Here is a 23,488-nt window from a genome sequence, read left to right on the forward strand (position 1 = left end):
CCTTCCGTGGCAAGCCCGGTGCAGTGTGTTTAGGGGTGCATGCCAGCTGCTCCTGACTGGTCCTGCTGAGTTTGCAGCCACATCCCGGCCAGCCACCCCGTGACCACTGGGCCAGGCAGGGCAGCCGGGGTCCCACCCGCCCCCCGGCACAGGACCACCCACAGAGCCCCTGAGCAAGTCGGGAACGGTGGGTTTCCAGAAGCTCCTGGCTGCACACGAGAAGAGCAAGACTTGAGCTGCCGCCCATGCAGGTTAGAGGGGCAGCTTGGGAGGAGTGCACATCCCCACCCGGGCCGAGCGGAGGTGGGCCTGGGTGTGAGGAAATGGGCCATGGTCTCGGCAGCAGAGCGCCGTCTCCCTCCTTGCCTGGCGGTTCCGGAGGAGGCACACCAGTCACCACTAGCTGCGCTCAGACTTTGCTTTCCAAGTACGCATGCGCCCCGCACGGTTCTCACTTCCATTTGTTGTGGAAGCTGATGGTGCCCCTGGCTGAGTGTGGACCATGCCCAGAAGAGCCCGGTGAACGCCCTCACCCCTGCCACGCGCCTGTGTGCCCCCGGTCCGCCCTGCTCCCCACCTGACGAAGTGGGCTGCTGCCGTTGGTTTTTCCGGGGACGTCGCCGTGGACCTGACTTCTCAGAGTGCCAGTTTACACACACGCGGGCCATGAATAACGTCAGTGTGTGTGTCGTGTTATAACGCCCTGCTGCCTGGGGCTTGACCAGGCATGACCACGCCTGGGCCATGCTGGCCATTCCGAGGGAGCCTCAGTGCACTGAAAGAGGGGAGCTGCCACCAGGTGTTCACGGGGAGGCCCGTCTCTTGGCTGGGGGCCAGATTCATGGCCGGATTTTATAGGAGTGTGTTGTTAAGGGTGAGGCTTCAGCGGGCACGTGAGTCCGAAGCTCCTTTTCTGAACCTACATCCAGTGTGACCCTAATCTTGCCGTTCTCTTTTCTTCACCCCATTGCCCAAGCTGTTCTGAAACAAATTCTGGACGTCGTGACATTTGGTCTGTAAATGTCTTCGTGTGCGCACAAAGGGTAGGGCCACTTTTCCTTGCACAGAGGACATTTCGTTACCATGTCAGAGCAGCAATCCGTAGTAACATCAAACATCCGGTCTGTGTTCATGTTTTCTCCAGTTTCTTACAACTGTTTTTTTTAGTGTTTGGATTCAAAGAAAGTCCATGCATCGTGGTTGGTTGACAGGTTTTATAACTTTCTCTTTTTTAACTTTATATCTCGAAATAAAAACTCACAAAAAATTGCAAAAACATCACAGAGAATCCAGTGTCCACTTCAGCCAGCCCCGAGTGGTGACATTGCACACAACTGGGGTGTAAGGGGGTGACGTTGGCACAGTGCTGTTCACCAGGCCACAGACTTTATTCAGCGAGTCCTCAGTCCACAGGCGCTGCTCCTTCTTCTTCCCCCTGCGGTCACGCTGATGAAACCAGGCAGCTTCTCCCGTGGTGTCACCCAGCCGTCCTTGTGGTCCAGTCTAGCGTGTTCCTCTGTGTGTCCCGTAAGCTGTCGGCTCTCCTGAGACACTAGTTGGGTCGTGTTCTTCTTATGTGGGGGCCAGACTCGCTGTCAGTGGTGGTGAGCTTCCAGCAGGAGGCTTGCACTCTGGCTGTTGTGACTGGTGTGTGGCCCTCGTGACCACCGGCCGCCCAGAATCGCTGCTTTGTTAGGCGTTGCACAAAGGCTGTCTCTCTGCATCCTTCCTGGTCGGTTAGATGGAATACTTCTGTAAAGAAAACCTTCTCCTCTTCAACTAACTGGGCAGCTTGAGAAGCAGGATAAATACTCAATCCTTCCTTTTATTGACTGTCTTTCAACATGCAGATTTGTGTTTTTGCCATTTCCGAAGGTAAACAACCAGGTGTTTTTGTAAAAAGTATCGTTAGATAAAGGTTTAAACACTTCTGCGTTTCAGACCATTGGGCTGTCGTCCTGTACACTTAAATTGCCCCATCCTTGGCCAGGGAATCTCTTCAGGCTCGTCCACAGTCACAGTGACAGTGACCCTACCAACCTCAGCTGCAGCCCGTTGCCATGACAGAAAGGTGCAGCCCTGGAGTCCGTGTGCAGGAGCCCACCTGGCCACTGCAGGGGCACGCACGTGCAGAGGCCACGGTCTGGACATCGGGTGTGCTTTCCGCTTCTGAGCCAGTTACGTTTTCTTGGCCTTTTCAGTGGACAGAGGCAGGAAAGGCGTGAGTGTGGAGCACACGAGTTCTTACGGCTACTTCAGGTCCAGGCTCAGGACCTCACCTCCACCTGTGTCCCCACACCACGAGGCCCTTTCTCCGCCATACCACACCCTTGTGCCCGTCCCATGCCAACCACACCAACAAGAGGAACACAGAAAACAGGGACCACACGTGTGCCGAGGAAGCGGAGGACGGACCCTCGGGCCCTGTCGGCGGGAACGTGAGCCGGTGCAGCTGCCGCGGAGGACAGCGTGGCGGTTCCTCCAAATACTGCATCTGGAACGAGCGTGCGACCCCTAGTTCCTCTTCCAGGTATTTACCCAAAGAACTGAGAGCAGGGACTCGAGTGGGTATTTGCACACCCACGTTCACAACAGCTGAAACACGGAAGCGAGCCCGTGTCCACCGACGGACGAGCGGATGGACGTAGTCCGTCCGCTCCCTGGACTGTCACTCAGTCCTGACAAGGAGGGACGTTCTGACACCTGCCACCACGTGGATGGACCCGGGGGACGTGATGCTCACGTGTGATCCACTCACACGAGGCCCCTGGAGTCTCCAGATTCCCGGAGACAGAGAGTGGACGGTGGGCGCCGGGGCTGGGGCAGGGGCCGGGGGTCCGTGTTTCACGGGGACAGAGCTTCCGTTTGGGAAGATGGAAAGTTCTGGAGACGGGGGGGTGGGGTGGGGACGGCCGCACAACTGTATGAACGTGCTTAGTGCCCCTGAGCTGCACGCTTAAGAGTCGGTGGAGATGGTGCTTTTTAAGGTGTGTTTTGTCACAGTAAAAAAGAAGATTGTTTAGAAATATTGATGTTTTTCTAGCAGTTACTTTATAAAGCCTCCAGTCCTATCCTATCATCTTTTGGCTGTTGCCCTTTGGTCCCCTCATGTGAGAAGTGAGAAACGTCATATTAGCTAGAAGCTTCTGCCCACTCCGCTTCCTCCTATACCCCGTGATTTGGAGTGATGTCTGCTGTTCAGTTGTTGGCTCAGTGTTGGTTCTCAAGATAGAATACCCTCGGTGCTCACAGGGCCGCCCCACGGACGTCCTTGTCAGCACTTCGCTTGCATCCCAGTCTCCCGGAGAGCATGTTCACACCCACGTGCTGGCTTCACGGCAGAGTGTCCAGGCTGGTTGGGCTGCGTGGGCCTGAGAACTGGCATTTCGGGCAGGCTCCCAGGTGATGCTGCTGATGCCGGTCTGGGAGCCGCTTGAGAAGCAGTGACCTAAGTGCAGAGAGGCCTCGTGGGTGCCGTGGGGCGCGAGCTCGTTTGCAGCTTGTCTGGAGCCTTCACCCAGGTTCGTCCACCTCCACACTGTTGACGTGTGTGGCTGGGTGATTCTCGGGGGGCAGAGAGGCGGCCCTGTTGGCTGTGGGGTGTGGAGCCGCAGCCCTGTCCTCTACCCACATCTTCAGATATTACCAGATGCTCCGCAGGGCAGTATTGCCCCTGGTTGAGAACTCACACTTGAAAGACTGGATGGATGGGTATAAAGTCTCTGGCTCACGTTTTCTCACCTTGTGCATCTTTGAGCGCACCGTAGCTGTCTTCGCTCCGGCAGCCGGAACAGAACACCACAGGCGGGCGGCTCAGACAGCAGACCTTTAGCCTCACGCTTCTGGAGTCTGACATCGAGGTCCCGGGTGATTTGGGTGTCGGGAGGCTGGGGGAGGAGATGTCTTTCTCTCCTTCTAAGGGCACTAATCCCATCGTGGAGCCCACCCTCACCATCTCATCTACCCCTGATCACCTCCCAGAGGCCGCATGTCCAGACATCATCCCATCAGCAGGTAGGGCCTCAGTGTAGGGATTTGGGGGCGACACCAACATTCCGTCTGTAACAACGGCCTTCTGACGTAAAGCGTTGTTGTTGGAGTCTGAAGCAAATACGGTTTCCCCTGCACGTAAGCTGGTCTTTCTGTGGAAGGAGCCTTTCCACGTTGTAAGTCTGGTGATGGGACCATGACACCTTGGTGTGGGTGGCTCTGGTTTGACATGTGCCTCTTCACTATGTGGATCCAGGCCTTTTTTCTTTTAAGTTTACCCACTGCTTTCACTAAAATGCTTTTTCTGTCTTCCTTTATAAAAATTTTTAGTTGTTTTTAAAATTTGGTGTCTCAATTATAGACAGTATCATGCACAGGTCTTAAGCGTCCAGTTAAGTGAGTCTTGGCAGATGTGAATACCCCTGCAGTTACACCCTCAAACCCAGAAGATTCCGTCCTGTGCTTCCCAGCCACTTCTCACCATTTCCCTGCTGCGTCCCCTCCCAAGACGCGACCGCTATCCTGATTTATTTCCATCAAAGATTAACTTCGCCGTTTCTAGAACTTCACATAAATGGAACTGTAGGGTACCTGTGTTTTCTTCCTGGCATTTTTTCCCCAGTGTGATGCCTGTGAGGTTTAGCATGTGGATGTGTTTGGTTGCTGAGTGGTATTCATTATGTGCATTTACCATAATCAGTCTGTTCTCCTGTTGATGGACTTTGGGGTTGTTCCCGGTGTTTGGCTATTGCGAGTAATGCCGCTGTGAACGTTCTGTGTGCCTTTGTGTAGATGTGTGTTTTGTTTCTCTTGGATAAATACTTAGGCACGGACTTACCGGTTCATAGCATAGATGACACATTTCACTTTATGATGAACTGCCGACTGTTTTCTCGAGGAGCTGTGCTGTGTCTTGTTCTCACCAGCAGGGAATCAGAGTTCTGGTCGCTCTGCCTTCATATCGACCCTTGGTGGTGTTCGTGTGTTTAATTTTAGCCAGCCTGGTGGGATCTCGTTGGGAATGGATCTAACGTGCCTTTCCCTACTGACCAGTGATGCTGAGCACTTTGTTTTGTGTTTGCTACTCAGACAGCTTCCTTTGTTAAGTGTGCTGGTCTTTTGCCCTTTTTAAGCCCTGGGTTGTCTTGTTATTGAGTTGTAGCACTGCTGTGTATGGTCCGGATAGCAGTCTTTTGCCAGATACACGTTTGCGAATGTTTTCTCCCAATCTGTGGCTTGCCTGTTCTTAACGGTGTTTTGAGTGGAAGGAGTGTGTTTGGCGGTGGGAGGTGGGGGGGTAATTAAATTTTGATGAAATGTGATCACCTTTTTCTTTTATCATTAATGCGTCATGTGTCCTGAGTCATTTTTGCCTGCTCTGACTGTGGTACAGAACTCCTCCTGAGCTCTCTGTTAGAAGTGTGGTCACTCTGCTTTCGTACTTCATTCTTCAGCTCGTGCTGAGTTGCCTGTTGTTTGTGGTGTGAGGTAGGGGTTGAGGATTTTTGTTTTTGTTTTTTAATAGCTGTTTACTTTTTGCAGCAGTGTTTATTGAAAAGACTTTCCTTTTCCATACAATTGCCTTGACATCTTTGTTAAAGTCCAATTGACCATGTTTATTCTTTTTTTTAACATCTGTTTATGTTGTTAGTAACACAGTTTCTTGAATACTATGGCTTTAAAGTAAGTCTTGAAATTAGTGCGTCCCCCAACTTGATTCCTTTTCTTGCAAGAATGATTTCATTATTGTAAGCCATTTTACATTTCCATATACGTTTCAGAATCACCCTGTCAATTTCTACAAACACATTCTGCTGGGATGGTAATAGGCTTGTGCTGAATCTGTGTTCAGGTGGGAAAATTGACATCCTAACAGCATCGAGGCTTCTAATCTAGGTTGAGGATAGATGTTCTCGTTTGTTTATGTGTTTAATTTTTCTCAGCAACGCTTTGTGCTTGGTAGCAAGAGGCTCTGTACACTTTAGTTAAATCTATTTCTAAACTTTACAGATTCTGTTGTAAATAACAGTTTTCTAACTTGCATTTTCCATTTGTGTGGTCTTAGTATATCGGAATAAAGTGAATTTTTATATATTGACCTTGTATCGTGTGATGTTGCTAAATTTATTTTTCAGCTGTAGCAGACTTTTTTTGCAGGTTCCTAGAACTTTGTGTATATACAACCATCTTATTTCCCAAGCAAGATGTTCTTTTCCATGCTAATATCTATACCTTTCATTTCTTGTTTGGCCTCATTGCACCAGCTGAGACCATCCACGCAGTGCTGAGTAGCAGTACTGAGTGAACATCGCTGCCTGGGTCTCAATCTTACCCGCAAGATGTTTAGACTTTTTCAGCTGGATATTTGATTTTCATATTTAGATATATCCGTAGGCGCCCTTTTCCAGTTGAAGACATCCCCTTCTGTTCCTGGTTTGCTGAGGGTTTATGTGAACATTTTGCCGTGTAGTGTTTCTACCTGTACATGAGAATGATCATGTAATTGAGATGATCACTTTTTCCCCCCTTTAATCTGTTAATGTGGTGAATTACATTGATTTTCAGATGTCGGCTAAGCTTAGATGATGAACCTCTCTTGGTTATGCTCTGTTACTCCTTTTACATATTGCTGGGTTCATTTTGCTAATATTTTCTTAGGGAGTTTTGCATCTGTGTTCAAGGAGGATATTGCTCTGTAATTTTTCTTGTGATGTTTCCATTTTGGCCTCGCTGAATTAGCTGGGAGGTGTTTCCTCAGCTATTTTCTGAGAAAGTGTGTGTAAGAATGGTGTTATTTCTTCTGTGGATTTAGTTGAATTCACTCGTAGCCATCTGCTTTTGGCATTTCCTTGTAGAAAGGTTTTTTGAATTTTTTAATCAAATTTTTAATCATAAAGTCGAATCTTATATTTGTTCTTCTGTCAGTTTGGGTAACTTGTGTTTGTAAAGAACTTGCCTGTTTCATTTCTGTTGGCACACAATTGTTCACTGCGGTCCCTGGTCCTCGCAGTGTCTGGGATCTTTAACAACACCTATTTCACCTCTAACACTGGCAGTTTGCACCCTCACGCCCTCCCTCACGCTCTCTCCCCTTTTTGGGTCAGTCTGGCTGAGGAATTGATCCATTTTCTTAAGCTTCTGAAAGTTACCTTTGTGGGTTTTTTTTTCCTTGTTTTCTGTTTCATAGACTTCTATTATTGTTATGTCCTTCTTTCTACTTGCTTTGGGTTTAATATGTACCTCTTTACATATTATAACTTATTAAAACTTATAAGTTTTCCCTAAGCCTGGCTTTTTACCTGTATTCTACAAACTTTAATAAGTTATATTTTTATTGTAATCTTTTTTTTTCCACTGTTTAATTTGTTGTTAAGTCTATCCCATAAAAAAGTTTTTTAAGATTTTTTATTTTATTTTATTTTTGAGAGAGAGGGAGCATAAACATGAGTGGGGGAGGAGTGGAGAGAGCAGGAGAGAGAGAGAATCCCAGGCAGCTCCATTCTGCCAGCGCAGAGCCCAACGCAGGGCTTGATCTCACAACTGACCATGAGATCACAACTTGAGCCGAAATCAAGAGGATGCTTAACTGAGCCACCCAGGCACCCCCCCCCATAAAATTTCATTCTAGATATTCTATTTTTCAGTTCTAGAAATTTCTGTTTGTTCTTTTTTAAAATTTATAATATTAGAGTCCTAATATTTGTGCTCATTGTGTCCATCCTTTCCTGTAAATCCTCAAATCATTGAATGTATGATGCCTCTTTGTTGTGTCTGGGTCTGTTTCTGTTGACTCTTCTTTTTCCTGGTTATGGGTTACATTTTTTACTTCCTCACCTGTCTCTGCGTGTATGTGTGTGTGTGTTAGACATTGTGGTGGCTAGTGTTATTAGAGCTAGGTTTTGTTGTTCTTCCTTAAAGAATGCTGTGCGTATTCCAGTATGCGGTTCATGTGCTGTGGGTTCAACAGGAGCCTTTTGAGGCTTGGTGAAGCTTTATTAGGGCAGGTCTAGAGAAACCTCCTTCTGAGGCTACTCTAACCTTGCTCCTGGCATGGCTTTGGGTGGAGGCCCCATGGAGCCTCACTGGAGCGTCCTCTGTCTCTACTTGGGAGCAGGATGCCTGTTTTCTGCCCTTGCAGCCTTCCAGAACACCCCTTTGGCTTGCAGCTCCCCATAGCTGCCCTTTGCCAGGCCCCGCCTGCCCTCAGCCGAGTGCTTGGCCAAAGGCTTACCTGGCTCTGTCCTTCTGTCTGGAGTCCCTTCTCTGGGCAGCCCAGCCCCTCTGGTACCCTACCCTGCACATTCCAGCAGTCCAACAGCCCCACCTTCAAGCCTTGCCTCCGTCCAAGACTGCGGGGCCTGCATGGGCTTAGCCTTTCCGCGCTCCAGCCTCCAGCAGGTAACTGATGTCTGCTCACCCGTGGGTCCCCTGCTCTCAGGGGCACCGTCCTGAGCTGCCAGCTGCCAGCATGGCATGTTGTCCAGCATCCGAAACCAGTTGCTTTGTGTATTTCACCCAGTTTGTAGCTGGTGGCCGTCGAGGAGGCCAGCCCAGCACCTGGCCAGCCCTGCTGCCACGGAAGGGAGAGTGTCTTCACTCGTCTTTTATTTAAAAAACTTCCCGTCCTGCACTTCCAGCCTTGTTGGCTTTGTGCTCCTTCTGGTTTACACTGCATGTCAGAAGCTCTGATTTCTGGTTCTTATTCTGAGTTCTTTTGCCTCTCTCATCTTACCTTTTTTTGAGTCACTTTATTTCTGAGGTTGTCTAATTTGTTGGGTTACGGTTTTCAGCTGTTTTGTGCGTGTGTGTTTCTGGGGTGTTCTGGTTGTCATCAGGAGGCTTCTTATTCTCTCTTATTTTCTTGTTTTCATTGGACTCAACCATGAAGCTTTTCCCATTTGCATGCATTTATTTATTTATTTATTTATTTATTTATTTATTTATTTACAGAGAGAGAGAGAGACAGACAGACAGACAATGCGAGTCAGGCAGGGGCAGAGACAGGGAGAGAGAATCCCAAGCAGTCTCCATGCTGCCAGCGTAGAGCTGATGTGGGACTCGAACCCACGAACCGTGAGAGCATGACCTGAGCCGAAACCAAGAGCCAGATGCTCAACCAGCTGAGCCTCCCCAGCGCCCCGGAGCTTTCCTGCACCTTCAACAGGGATGCCGGGCTGTTCCCTTTGCTGCCTTCAGAGCACGGAGCTCCTTCTGCTGTGGTTTTGACAGAGTGATTCATAACCTTGTGGCTGCTCAGAGTTGTCTCACTATTGGAGGGGGAGCTTATAGACAAGCCAGGGAGGAGGCTGGAGTGACGCACGGGTGACAGATGAGAGTTGGAGGCATCGGGATGAACACGTGTGTAGCATAATACGCACACAGACGTGTGCAGGTGAGCACACACACTTTGCTCTGTCAGCGGAGAGGACCTAGGATAGGAAAGGACCACCCAAGAGCCAGATCTCGGGTTTTTGTTTTCTCCATTGGAAGGGACCAAGGCTTCTTGGAGAAATGACCAGTTCTAACATAGGGCAGGGAATAGAGAAAGACGAGCTGGTTTCAGCTGCCCAGCCTGCTGGGGCCCCGACCGAGCAGGTGGTGTCATCCCTTCACGGGGGCTCCACACCTCACCTGCCCGGGGCTGCGTGGTCCTCCTGTCGGCATCCCTACCCTGGACAGACAGCAAATGAGTGTGGTGCCTGAGGTCATGCTGACTCCCAGGGTGGCAGTGGGGACGCCATCCTGCCAGGGCAGGAGAGGCCTTTTTTGCCCTGCCTCACAGGTGACTGGAGCTCTGCTGGCGGTGTCCTCAGCTGTGCCCGGGCAGAGGTTGCCTTTCGCTGTCACTGAGCTGTCCTCTTGGAGGTTTTGGAGTTGCCACTGGGTTGAACTTGGACAGATGAGAAGGTCAGTAGGGCCCTTTGTGGGATGTGGCCTTGGTGGGCGGAGGGCAGAGCTGAGCCTGGGCATATGGGTGCAGGGGCCTGGCAGACCTGTGGCTGTGCTCCGTGCTGGCTGGGGCTTGTCAGCGGGCACGGGGAAGGGCTGTCACTGTCACTGTGGTTGGAACTGAAACCAGGGTTGAGCAGATGTTTGATTTGTCAGTACTTTGTGGCCTCCTGCGTATACAACAGCTACAGAGAAGTTCTTGGGCACACAGCTTCTTTCACCCTCCTAGGAAGGTGTTCTGGATGTTTCTATCCAGGTTTGCCCTCCAGGAGCAGCCTCTGCCCAGTGCGAGCTCGGTGCCTGCCCTGGATGCCCTGGAAGCCAGCCAGCTTTATCTTTCCAAGGCTGTATGAGTGTCGGTGCGCCACAGGCTCATGCCCATGCTCTGCAGGTGTGCGGTCAGCCTGTCCCCCCACCCCCACCCCTGCCCCAAGCCATGCCTCCACCGGTTTCTTGTCTCAGCTGGGCTGGGGTCAGGCAGGGGCTGTGTGTTGGCCCCAGGAGCACATGGGGCAGACCTTCTGCCTGCTCTCTGTCTGAAGGGCCATGTGGTGCCACCCTGGGGCCTCGCTGATGGGTCCTCCCAAGGGCTGTGCCTCTCCCCACGGCAGTGGCCTTGCCCCACACAGCGCCCGCAAGGCGCCACTTTGAAAAGGCCATCGAGACACTCCCTCACTTAACCAGACTTGGCCAGCCTTCGCCTGTAAAAGGAGCAGCTGTTCCTTTCTACCAGGCCAGAGTCCTCCTTTCTCTCCCTGCGTGTCCTCATTGGCTGGTCTCCGGGAGGGAGGGAGGGAGAGAGGGAGGAGAGAGCAAGGAGGGCGCGGCTGTCCCGTGCCAGTGCCGAGGCTCCTGCTTTCCCTCCCCGTGTCTGCACTGCCCCATCATGCTTGGAGACCACAGCAGTCTCCCCACAGACCGAGCTCTGCTCAGCCAGCCCCCCAAAACTGGACTCAGCTGCAAAATGGTGCTTCAGGCAGTCGGCAAAGTGCTCAGGTGAACGGGACGGGCCAGTGGGGGTGGTCTGACCGTCCCCAGTCCATATCCCAGGGTTCAGCCTGTGGAGCACTGGCGGTAATCGTCCGCTAAAGTGCCGGTGGCAGGCAGCCGCTGGCAGGGCATGGGGCGGCCAGCTGGATCTGGTCGGGAACTTTGTTTGGAGTCCAGTCTTCCCTAAACGCCTGCACTTCCTGCTGCTTGTGGGAGGCAGCTCGCTCACTTGACAGAGTGGCCCCGGAGGATCTGGATGAGGACAGGGGGCCCACCAGTGACCCACCTCCCTCTTGGTGGTTAACCACGTTTGTGACCATGGAAGTCCTGCCTTGCCCCCTCCCGAGCCTGCCGGACAGGTGCTTCACCCCCGGTAGGGTGTCCTGCCTGTTGGCCGTAGGCAGGATGACCGGAGCCTGTCCATGAGTGGCCTTGTCCAGAGACCTGTCGTGGGCCACGGCTCTCCGCTGTGTGTGTGTGTGTGTGGGGGGGGGGGTGTTGCCAGAAAAGCCATTTTTGCGAGCTGTTTAAATTTATTTTTCTGACCTACAGAAGGGTTTAGAGAAAGCCAGTGCAGTGCATGTCTGCGTCAGAGTAGGTCTGTTTCGGGCGTTGGGTAGAGCAGGTGCGGCCTGCTGTGTGAGAGAGCCTGGGGCCGGGAGCGGGCGGGGGCGGCCAGGAGGGCCAGTGAGCAGCAGTGGCCTTCCTGACCTCCAGAGATGGGCTGTTCTGTGCTCTCAGGGGTTAGGAGCACAGCCAGAGTCCGTGCCCAGAACGTGTCACAGTCGAGACTCAAATCCAGTTTTCTTCAGTGTAATCATCTTACCTTTGCCTGAGACTTCAGTGGGTCATAACTTTTAAAACTCAAAGCGAGTGCCTCTTGCTTTTCTGTTCTGTCTTTAGCTGTAACCAAACTAAGCAGGCCTCTTGGGTGAGGGTGTGACTGCTGGTGGTCATCGCGGAGTGACCGATCCGACCTTCCGTGGGCACCTCTGCTTTCCACCCCCCTCTTCCACAGCGGGTCACGAGTGTGCCGCACAGGGAGGACCCCGGCGAGTTACAAGTAGAAACCAGAGATCCAGCCCGTTAGCTGCCCAAAGCTGTCCTTCTGTCACATTAAGGTGTGAGATTTGGAAACGTGGCCAGGTTGTGGGTGCTCTCCTCCAGAAGTTTGGCTCAGACCCGGAGCAGCGCCCGTCCCTGGCCTCGTGCAGGGACCACGCGGGTGCCCACGTGCGTGCCATGGTGAGGGCCGAATGCTGAGGTGGGCTCCACAGAAGACAAGAGGCAAGACCGACTCTGCTGAGTCTCTGCGTGCACTTGTGGCAGACTGGAGGCCGAGCCATTCTCACGGGGGGGGGGGGGGGGGGGAGGTGGGTCTGGGAGGACCTCACAGTAGAGGTGACGACTCAGCCAGATTAGGGGAAGAGCACTCACTTCACAGAGTAGCAAGAGTTAACGTTGAACTCTGAGCAGTGGCCACACCGTGGCTCAGACAGCACTCAGGGACACCTGGCGCACGTGGACGCTGGGTCCGGGGTGTCTGCGTGCTTTTCTCAGTCTGCCGTGGCTTTTCCACTCTCAGTGGGTCTCTTGTTCTGTAGGGGATACGAAGGCTCGTGAAAGCTTGCTCTGTTCGGGGGTGCGGACCGCCGGGCAGTTGAACGGAGGAGGGAGACGCCCTGCGGGTCCCTCTCGGCAGCCTCAGGCTGGCCGTGGCCTGTGGGGACTCAGTGGGGGTCCCATCCCAAGCTGGGTCTTCCCAGCTTTTGGTTTCCAAGGCTCGGTGACAGGAAGGGGGTTACAGGGGCCCCAGGGCCAGTGAAGACCAGCAAGGACGCGATCCAGGAGGGGCGTCTCCACACGTCACGGTGGTTTTCGGGCCCCACGCCAGGCCCGCCACGTCACAGTCTTGAGGGTAGGCAGTGCTGCCGAGCCCCAGTGCTTTCACTGTCCCGGGGTTGAGGGGCTTGTGGGAGGAAGGTCCCCTGTGTGTCTGGCCCTGGTCGCGGGCCCGTGTGTGCCCTGGCCGTGTGGGGTGACAGGGCCGTCAGCGACGTCCCTGCCGAGCCTGTGCCCTCACCACCGTCCCAGGAAGGAGGTCGGTGCGTTCCTGTGCCCTCGGCCCGGAGGCTGCCCTTGCTTCCCCCAGCGTGCCACCCCAGGTGGCGGCGTCTGTCAAGCCTGCGCCCGGGAGCTGAGCCTCTGAGCCCGTGTGCCTCCCTCCTGCACGAGGCTGCCGTGGGGGGCGGCGGGCTGGGCCCAGGGCGGTCAGCGTCCACTTGTGCTGCTCTCTCCATGCGCCCCTGCTTTCCCAGACCGCCGTCGGCACCGTCTGTGTCCGTGCAGCACTTCCTGGGGGCCTCTACATGCCGCAGGCCCACCGTTCACACACCCGCAGGTTCCTCGTGATCCTGCTCCCCCACCCCCAGACCTTTGGCCTGCATCCCGGGAGGCTGCCTCGGTCAGCGTGCCCCCTCCTCCGGGGTCTCCATGCTTCCCTTGACTTCCCACGGGGGTCCCTTCCTACACCTGCCCTGCCTCCTCCCAGCCACATCCTTAGCCGTCTCAGGGTACCAGCGTCCAGTGAGCACTTCGGGGGCCAGACTGGGGGACAGGAGGCTGAGCAGGACTCTGAGGAAAGAAGGGGTCTCCCCCCGTCCTGCCCTTCTTCCCCTGGCTCTGTCCGCTCGCCAGGCGCTGCTCTGTGCCCGGGGACCACCAGCCCCTTGCCCCAGCATGGCTGAGGGCTTGAGGAGGCCTCCCGTGTTCAAACCTCACAGCTGCTTGTTGCTCCTTTCGGGTGTGGCCGGGCCAGCCAGGGCATTACCGCGTCTGCCCGTGGGGGCCAGCCCTGTGCGTTGTTGAGCTGACTGCTGGTCGCATTGGCATGGGACACCCAGTGTCCCCTCAAATCCAGCCCGTCCCCAGGTGTTCTTGGGCAGCTGGGGATTCCTCACGGTGTGTCTGTGTCCCTAGGGCAGACCCCTCTCCTGTGGCTGACAGATGCCTCCCAGCCTGTTGGGCAGGCATCACCACATGGATGGATTACATGTCATTGCCAGGCTACACAGAACAACCTCGGGAGCCTTCCTGGTGGCACCAGTGGTGTGACATTGGACAGGAAGTGTGTTAGGCCAAGCATGTGGGCAGAGGGACATGTGTGGGGTATGGGGACTCCTGCAGAGGCAGGACAGGTCATCCCAGGACACTCCACAGGTGCCAGGAGTAGTGGAGGGTGCACGGTGAGGCTGGCGGGCAGGCACCCACTGGGGTGAGGAGACACCGGGAAGACGTTCTCCGTAGGGCCTGGGCCCCTCCCCAATGGATGACCAGCCTCGGAGCGCAGCCGCTAGACCCGGAGCAACGTGCAGGGTTCCGTCGGGGGCTCTCTGCCTATGCCTGTGGCCATACTCTTCCCGAGGTCCCGGCAGGCCCTGTGGCGAGCCAAAGCCTGTGTCCGCCTTCTGATCCCTTCAGTGCAGCTCCGTGCCAGGGCCCCAGACTTTCACTGTAGCTGTGGGCGTCCCAGCGAGCAGTAGCGGGGAGAGCCAGAGAGGAGGAACCCAGCCGTGTGGTCCCTGGGCAGACCCCTGGGTCTTGGCCAGACAGAGCCGGCTCCAGAGCCCAGTGCCCGTGGGGTGGGGAGCACAGGGTCTCGTTTTCTCCACCGATGTGGCCATAGGGACAGAGGACAGGTACCAGCACGGTGTCGCATATAGCAGCCTGTTCTACCTTGAAGGCCACGAGGTGTTTTCTGAAATCTTGCGCCTGCTGCTGTTGGCGGCAGAGGAGTGGGGCTGGGTCAGGGCCACTTGTTGGCCAGAGGGGCCAAGTGTCTTGGCAGTAGACGGGACACAACTTGGGGCGGGAGGGACCTGTCGTGGCTGGGCTTGTGGGCCCCTCCTGCACAGGCCCTGCCGGCACGGAGGCCCTGCGGGTCCCCAGACGAGCCCCAGACACGCTTGTGCCTTCGTGCTGCGCCCTTTGGGTCAGAGCCCATTGTCTACTGTCTGCTCGTGGGACTGAGGGGAAGAGGACTCGGTCCAGAGGTCCCAGGCCAGCCCTGGGTGGTGAGGACAGTGAGACCAGGGGGAACCGGCTTGGAGAGGTGGAGCTTGGCGGGCCTGCTCTGCGTCTGCCTGTTTGTTGCAGGAGAACAGGTTCAGACAGCAGCAGGTGAGAAGGGCGAGGAGGCCGAGGCCTTCTGACCACGCGGGTCGCAGCCCACATCCTCCCGGGGCTGCCTGCCTGGCCCTCCGCGACTCGGCCCACAGGGGCTCCCAGGCTCCCCTAGAAATGGACTCGCCAGCATGAGGGCGCCACACCCTTCCTAAGGCAGTGTCCGCGAGCGGGCCTGCGTGTGACCCCAACGACTTCCTGCACCACACCGGTTCCTGCTGCTCCTCGCATGTCTGCTTCTGATGCGTGGTCCTCGAGTCACTTGGTGACGTGGCTCCTAAATGGCAGGGCAGGGAGGTGCTCAGACAACTGGCTCTTGCCCCATCCCTACACGTGTGATCGTAGGACCCTCTAGACCCGGGGATCAAGGCCCGGCATCTGTGGTCGTGGCCGGGTGAGTCAGAGTGAGGTGCGGGCAGGTGTGCACGTAGAGCACAGGTGAGGGGTTGGGGTCAGATGGGGCCTAGACGCAGGGTGGACAATGTGCCCAGCAGGTGGATGTTCGGTGGTGGGGGTGGGGGTGGCCGGGGCAGAGCTGCACGGGTTGAAGTGCCTCCCGTGGGCTGGACCCTCGTGCCTGGCGCTCTGGGCACAGGAGATCTTCCAGGCGACGCAAGGCTTTCTGACAGGGTGGCATGTGACTCAGTAGCAGAGACGAGGGTCAGGAGAAGGGCAGGGGGCAGGGAGTGAAACGGCCCTTCCCACGACCTGCCGGGGCATCTGAGGGCAGCAGCAGAGCTCCTGGGCTCCCTGAACCCTCCAGGACCCGGTCTCCCTCGACACATTCTGGGGAAGGGTGGGAGCCTCGCTCTCCCAGGCCAGGGGACCACAGGGCCCTGTCCACACTTGTCCCCAGTGAACAGCCCCACCGCACAGTCCCCTGGGCAGGGACCCCTGAAGTGCTCACTGCAAGTGTGTGTGTGGGAGAGAGACAGAGACCTTCACGCCTGTGCTCCAGCCTTGGCCTGCTCAGGCAGGGCTCGGAGCTCCGGTCGGGGTGGGGGGGGGGTCTGTCCCGCCCTGTCCCCAGGACGCTGTGGCCCTGCGTGGCATTGGCCACTCCCAGTGGTGCACCAGGAGGCTGAACACACGTCGCCTTTTAAGGAGAAGATTTGCTGAGAAGCTGAGGGAAAACATCTCCCTGGCATTCGGGGAACATATTTCCTTCCTGTTTCTCTTAAATAAACCACCAGCGACTTTTCAAAACAAGAAGAAAAGGACAAGGTCAGGGAGCTGCAGAGACCTTTCACCCCTGCTCCTAGCAGGGCTGGCAGGGGGAGGGATGCACAGGGAGCTGAGTGCCCCGAGCCGTCGGGACGGCAGTGTTCAGCTCCGCCACCATGAGGCCATGCCCCCGCCGAGGCCCACGGCGCAGTGAGCCGGTCTGCCGCTCCTTCCGCAGGCACCACAGCCCTTGAGGGTGTGAGCGGGTGCGGCCTGGGTGCGCGTATGCTGGGCCCCAAGTCCAGGCCCTGCCCGCCTGCCCCCCCACCTCTGCGGCCCAGCCAGCACGGCGACCACAGCCCCCCAGAGTTTGCAGGGGGCCAGGTGGAGGAGGGTGGCCCTTGGTGCAGTGGGCTCATGGCCATCCTGACGGGAGCGCCTGCTGGTTTGCCAGGGCGGGCACGTGCCCACTCCGGCCCCTCACCCCCACAGAGCAGGAGGTGGATGGGCTTGCGTCCCCTGGGGTTCTGGCCCTCAGGCCCGTGGCCGCTCCGGGGACGGGGATGATCCCTCCTTGAGAGTTGATGGCCACGGTGGCCTTTTCTGGTCAATAAGACTTCATGACGAGCAGTCTGTCTTCCGTGGGTCACAGTGTTTGCCGTTAAAGAATTCGGTTCAATTAAGAGTCAAGCGACTCATTCGTGCTTTTAAGCATTTCCCTTCAGTTTCTCAAACTTTCCCCCAGGAGCCCAATTCAAGAATTGGGCATTTCCTACAGGTGCAGGAGGATTGCAGTGTCGCTCTGAGCTGACCGCTAGATGGCGGGAGGCCCCCCTGCCCCCTCCACATTGGGTGGTTGCTGCCCGGAAGGGGGAAGGGCCGTGTCTGCACGTGGCCCTCCCCGGGGTCCTCTGCCCTGAGGCGTGTTTGCCCAGTGTGGGCTCCAGTGTGACAGATTCAGTGACTTCTGACAAACCCACCCTGGGCCACTGTGTTGGTCACGTGTCTCTCGTGAGGACGTCCTGTCTTATTTGTGTACCCAGTTCGCACACACCACGACCCTGGCTCCGGCCTCTGGGGCAGCTGGTGGGAGGCTGGTTCTGAGGCTAAGGACTCCCCCACCAAGGAGGGGCCCCCTCAGCACCAAGAACTTTTGGTTCGTGGGGCTTAGCTACTGATGCTCATTGGATTTGAATAAAAACAAAGACCTTTCAAAAAAATGTATTTAGTCCTATAAAAATAGCTATAACAAACCTATTCTGTTTCGTATGACAGCATATTGTTTTGGAAAAGAACTATTTTCAAAACAAAGAAAACCTTTTGGTGCAAAGCGGTAGTTTGAGCAGATTTCCCTCTGCCCCTGCCCGGAACCTGCACCGTGTGCTTGGGACCGAGCCCAGGGTTGTGCAGGGGGGAGCCTCATTCGTGTCAGTCAGTGCTCTGTAACAGTGGGCCACTGGACCATCTGCACAAAAGGACCGGGGCCCAGGCCAGGGACGCTCTTCCCTCGGTCCCACCCGGTGGCCCTGGGGGCCAAGATGGCTGCAGGGTCACACGTGGCAGGTGGAGCCTGACTAGCCTGGCCGGCGCACCTCCTTCAGTGGGCCCAGAGCGGCCCGTGTCCCCACTCGTGTCTCTGGGCCAGCTCGTGGCTTCCATGCCGGCATTTGTCTGCAGTGACCCTCTGCTCCCTCGTCTCTGGCAGGAAGTGACCCTCTGCTCCCTCTTCCCTGGCAGGAAGTCTAAAGCAAAGCCCAATGGAAAGAAACCTGCCGCGGAGGAGAAGAAGATGTACCTGGAGCCGGAGTACGCCAAGTCCAGAATCACTGACGTTGGGTTCAAGGAGCTGGTGGTGCTGCCCCGGGAGATCGACCTCAACGAGTGGCTGGCCAGCAACAGTGCGTGTGGGCACAGGGTGGGGAAGGGCGCCATGGCGGCTGCAGGTGGTCACCTCCTCCAGGCCTCCCCGCAGCCGGTGGCCGGCCCTGCAGTGCGCTTGGGGTCTCCACCACACAGGGACCCAGCGCAGGTCCTGGCCGTGCCGGGGAGTGTCTGTGGGGTGGGAGTGCGGCCGCAAGGCCAGCAGTGCCCAGGTCATGGGAAGGCCGTGGCCCACGGGACAGGGGGGTGGCTTCCATCTCCACCTGCTGGGCAGGCCTGGGGCTCAGGGCTCAGGGCTCACAGATTGTGTGCCTGCCCCTGAGGCAGAGCAGAGGGGGACTCAGCTCGATGGCCCCTGCCTGTCTGCCCAGCTTGGCACCGTCCAAGCAGACGCCCGAGCCCGCACGGCAGTGGCTGGTGGCCGGCTTCCAGGGCCGGTGCTCTGCGCTGGGACATGTGTCTCTGGTCTGCGGTAGGTGCTGGCTGCCCCAGGGTCCAAGGAAAGGAGGCTGTTCCTCGTGGACGCGATGGTGGGTTTCACGCCTGCCCCTTCTCTTCTCTTACAGCCACCACGTTTTTCCACCACGTCAACCTGCAGTACAGCACCATCTCTGAGTTTTGCACAGGAGAGGCATGCCAGACGATGGCCGTGTGCAACACGTGAGTCGCTGCCTGGCTGCAGCTCAGACCCTGGACCCTCTCACTGCACCCGTGCAGGGTCTCCTGATGGCGTGGGGTCCTCCTCAACGACATCCTGGCCGGGGCTGCACCTCCTGTCGCTGTGGGGCAGGGACACCAGATGCAGAGCCCAGCCAGGGCGGGGCACTCGGCAGTGTGTGGTAGGGGGGTGTCCGCAGTACATGCCCGGCTTGGTTTCCTGAAATGTCAGAGCGTCATGAAGCTGCAGGCACTTCTCTGCTTTACTTAGTGGTCCAGTTGAAGGACGGCTCTTTTCTTTTTTGAGAGAGAGAAAGAGAGAGATCGTGCGCGCAAGTGAGATAGGGATGAGAGAATCTTAAGCAGGCTACGTGCTCAGTGCAGAGCCTGATGGGGGGCTCGCTCCGTGAGATCATGACCTGAACTGAAATCAAGGGCCAGCCGCCCAACCAGTGGCCGCCCAGGCCCCCGAAGGACAGCTTCTCCTGAGAGCCCCTGCTCTGTGTGGAGGGGGTGACGGGGGACGGCGAGGGACTGGGCGCCTTCCTCACTGGCAGGTTTTGTGGGGCTGGGACGCCTTCTCCGTGAGTTTTCGGTGGGCCTGGGTGCTGGTCACTCTCTTCCGGAAGCGCGTGCACATTCGTGCCCTCAGCAGGGGGGCACCCCGCTGGACTTGCAGCAGCTCTGACTGGGGTGTGGGCGGGAGGGTCCCTGCACAGTGCGGGCTGGCCCCCTGACGGCAGAAGGGATGGAAGGGGCTTTGAACAAGAGGCCGGGTGTGCTGGGGCTCAGCCTAGGGCCGTTGGGACTGAGGACGAGCGCGGAAGCTCCTTTCTGACGCCTCCTTTTTGTTACCGGGGCTGCAGGTCAGGGGCCGATGCAAGCGTACATGAGCCGCTAGCCCCTGCTGGCGAACACACATTTGCTGTGCTGTCCTGAGCCCATCCTGCCGGCAGAGCTGCTGGCCAGGCTGCTGGGCACAGACCCAGCTCGGTCGTAGGCAGGCTGAGCTGGCTCCTAGCCCTGCCAGGCCCTGCTCTCGTGGCCCCAGCAGGTCACAGCTCAGGGCTGGGTCACATGGGAGCAAATGTAGACGATGTACACTCTCCGTTCTGTCACCCAGAAAGAGCCACCGACGGGAGCCCAGGCATTACATGTGTCCCCCCTGGCCACAGGCAAGGGCATCTCGGGGCAGGTGGGGCAGGTCGGCTTGAGGCAGGAGGACATCGATGTGGGAGGGAAGCGCCCTCGCTAGAGTGACGCCAGCGGCAGGTGCTGGAGGCGGGCGAGGACACTGCTCGAGAGCTGTGTGTGTGGTGTGCTCAGTAGGATGCTTGCTGGCTCGGCCTGACCAGGCAGCGTCAGAGGTGACCGGTAGGGTGGGCGGGTGGGGAAGCCGTTCCCCCCTGCCCCCGTGTGCCCTTTGGCATCACCGTGTTTGAGAAGAGACGCCTTGAGACGGCGTAGGGCTTGGTGTCGGGCAGGCCTGCGCCCGGATGTTGGCGCTGCTGTGTGAGACTGGGGATCTGGGGAATGTTAAGCCCACTTCTCTTCATTCTTCTCGACCTTCTGTGGCCTCCTTCACGGGGTTTTTACAGACTCACAGGACCTGGTGTGCTCTAGTGCCTTCCTAGCGGTTGTTTGATACCAAATTAGTTTCAGAGAAAAAGGCAGGTTTGCCAAAGGTCAGTCACCCCACAGAGCTGCTTGCTACCTCGGGACCGATCAGCACATCCACCTGGGTCCCGAGTGGGGCCGCGGCCTGTCTGCACCCTGCTGCTGCCCTAGGGATGGAGACCAGAGGGTAGTGTTGGAGTCTCAGAAGGCGAAGAGAAAGGGCTGGGTGGAGGGTGTATTTGAGGAGATAACGGCTGGGAGCTTTCCAAGCGTGGCCGACACAAACTTACAAATTCAGGAAGCTGAATGAAATCCAAGTAGGACAAAAGAATCCACAGGCAGATGCATCATAACAAAATGGCCGAGAAGAGAAGGCCTTCACAGAGCAGAGCCCGCGGCACCGCGCCTGCGGGGACATTGGCGGGTGCCTGTGCCTCTTGTCAGAAGCCTTGGGCCACAAGGAGGCTCCGCCACGTTTTTAAAGTGAGGAAAGGAGGTGAGAAAAAGTGAGAAAAGTGAGAAAAAGCAGGTGTCCCAGAGTCCTTCGGGCAAACCCGTCCTTCAGGAGTTCGGGTGAGGTACGGACCTTCCCCACACGGAGGAAGACCAACCCGCGCACAGCCGGCGCACCTGCTCCACGGGAGTTTCTGCGGGGGGTCCCAGGGCAAGGGGGCTGCGGCTGGGGACCAGCCCTCCGAGCTCCTGAAGCCACGCCTGTCTGATGGGCCAGATGGAGGGGCCCGCGGGGGGCTGTGCTCTCAGCACAGCGCAGAAAGCATGACTGAGTATGTAGTTCATACTCCTGTGAGCAGCCTCTATAGAAGTTGTGTAGATGACATAGCCAGATTCGTAACAGATGAACTGAAAGGAAATACTAAAACATAACCCAAAAGAAGGCACGAAAGAGGAAACAAGGGCGATGAGAAGCAAAGGGAATGAGCAGTAAACAAACGATGGCAGACTTAAATTCAGACTCAGCAGAAATTCTAGTGAGCGTCCGTGGTGCAGACATGCCGATCACTAGGCAGAGGTTGTGTCCAAGGGCCGTGCCCCTGGGCCCCCATCGGGGGCCTCAAATTACAGACCAGCCCGACCCCTGTGTGTGCACACATGCCTGTGACAAAATGTAATTTATGCGTGAGGCACAGAGTGTGACAACAATACCTGATAATAAAATGGGACCGTCATGACAGTGTCTTACAATGAGAGCTGCGTGAACGTGCTCGCTCTGTCTCTCAGCTTGTACCCACATTCTTCTTGTGATGGTGCGAGACGAAAAAGTGGCTGCGTAGGGAGAGGAAGTGAGGGGCCGGCGCGGGCATCGTGACGTGGCCTTGGGTCGCTTCTCTGCCTTCTGCCGCTGCGTGGGGAGCAGCAGCGTCTGCCTCTGGATGGTGGGTCACCGCGAGGGACTGACCCCACGGAAGGCGAAACCGCACGCCCCACTGTGTGAGAATGAGCCAACTGAACAGTGTTCACAGGAAACTCACTTTACTTCCAGTGACATCAGTAGATCACAACTAAAAGCACAGAGAAGATGTATCAGCAAAACACTAATGAGAGGAAAGCCGGAGTGTCTGTTAATCCCAGACACAGTAGGCCTCAGAGCAGAGTCAATGATGAGGTGTGAAGAAGTCTGCATATTTACAAAAGAGTCAATTCATCAAGGAGGATCGATCTTGAACGTGTATGCACCAGACAGCAGCGTTTCCCTAGAGGACGTGGACAGAACTGAGAGAAACGGACAAAAATCAGAGTAGGGGACGTCAGTGCTCCTGTCTTGGAGGCAGAGGGCTGGGAGACAGTAAGCCAGCGAGGTCACAGACTCACTGGCATTGCCAGCCAGCTGGACTGGATGGACTGGAGAGCATTTCACCCTCGGCAGCGCATTCTTCCCAAGCGCACACAGAATAGTCCCCAAAATAGATCACATCCTGGCTCACAAAACAACCCTTCGCAAACTTGAAAGAATCAGAATCGTGCTGAGTCAGTCATCTGATGTCATGGGGTTAAACTAGAATGAGTAACACTTGGAAATTAGCATGTTTCTAAATAATCCGTGGATCGAAGAGGAAGTCTCAGAATTAGAAATGTATTAAACGGAACACAAACGAAAGCGCACCGGACTTGAGGGGACACAGCTACAGCCATGCCTAGAGGGACAGTTGTGGGTACGCGCTTACTTTAGGAGAAGGATCTCAAGTCAGTACCCTAAGCTTCCATATTAAGAAACTAGAAAAAGAAGAGCAAAATAAACCCCAATTGGGCAGAAGAAAGGAAGTAACAGAAACGATCAAAAGTGATTTCTGAAAACAGGAAAATCGATGAAACCAGAAGCCAGTTTCTTAAAAAGATCAATAAAATTGATAAACCTTTAGCAAGACTGACAAAGAGAAAGGTGCAGATTATCAATATAAGCAGTGAAGGGGGTGTCAGCATAAACTCAGCAGATATTAAACATCACAAATTCTTACGGCATAAATATGATCGTTTTCCTGACGGCTCCGGAAACAGCCAAGTGCTTCGGGGTACACTCGGGTGTGTACGCTGCAAAGTGCCCGGTCCCGGTGAGCGCGGTCAGAGGCCTGCGCCAGTGGCAGGCGTGCCGCGCTGTGGGCTGGGAGGCTTGACAAGCTCCAACGGGGAGCTCTCTCAGCCCGCCCTGTTCGTTTGTCGTCGGAGCCCCAGCGGAGCCGTCGTGGGTGCCGATGAGCTGGCTGAGACACGTGGAGGGGCGCAGCCGCTGGCGCAGCGACAACGGTTTTGGGGAAAGAGCAGGAAGGCCGGAAGGATCCCACCACCCAGTTGTAATCGCTGTAAGGCCACGGCACCGAAGACACACGGTGTGGCAGAGGAGCAGACGCACAGGTCAAGGGGACAGCCGAGTCCAGACGTAGACCCACGCAGATGTGGGCCTTTGATTCTTGACAAAGATGCAAAAGAAATTTGGTGCAGAAGGGATAGTCTTTTCAACCAAAGCTGTTGGAAAAAACAGTCATCTGTGGGGGGGTGGGGAGTGAATCTTGACCCAAACCCGGCACTCCATGCCAAAAGCAAC

At 56.0% G+C, this 23,488-nt stretch overlaps 1 protein-coding gene across 5 annotated transcripts in view; it reads left to right on the top strand.

The window, feature by feature from the left end:
• The window catches only part of MOB2 (MOB kinase activator 2), a 75,137-nt gene that overhangs the window by 47,924 nt on the left and 3,725 nt on the right, over positions 1–23,488 (top strand). For 3 of the 5 annotated variants that reach the window (XM_042959505.1, XM_042959508.1, XM_042959507.1), the window contains exons 2-3: positions 18,013–18,173; positions 18,723–18,816. In XM_042959505.1, coding sequence (XP_042815439.1) covers positions 18,013–18,173; positions 18,723–18,816 — 255 coding nt within the window. Of the gene's footprint in view, positions 1–10,195; positions 10,331–10,772; positions 10,936–18,012; positions 18,174–18,722; positions 18,817–23,488 lie in introns of those variants that run through there. The other 2 variants (XM_042959506.1, XM_042959504.1) reach the window with 2 other exon arrangements.

This window comes from Panthera tigris, chromosome D1 (genome assembly GCF_018350195.1).
Source record: "Panthera tigris isolate Pti1 chromosome D1, P.tigris_Pti1_mat1.1, whole genome shotgun sequence".
Classification (NCBI taxonomy): domain Eukaryota; kingdom Metazoa; phylum Chordata; class Mammalia; order Carnivora; family Felidae; genus Panthera; species Panthera tigris.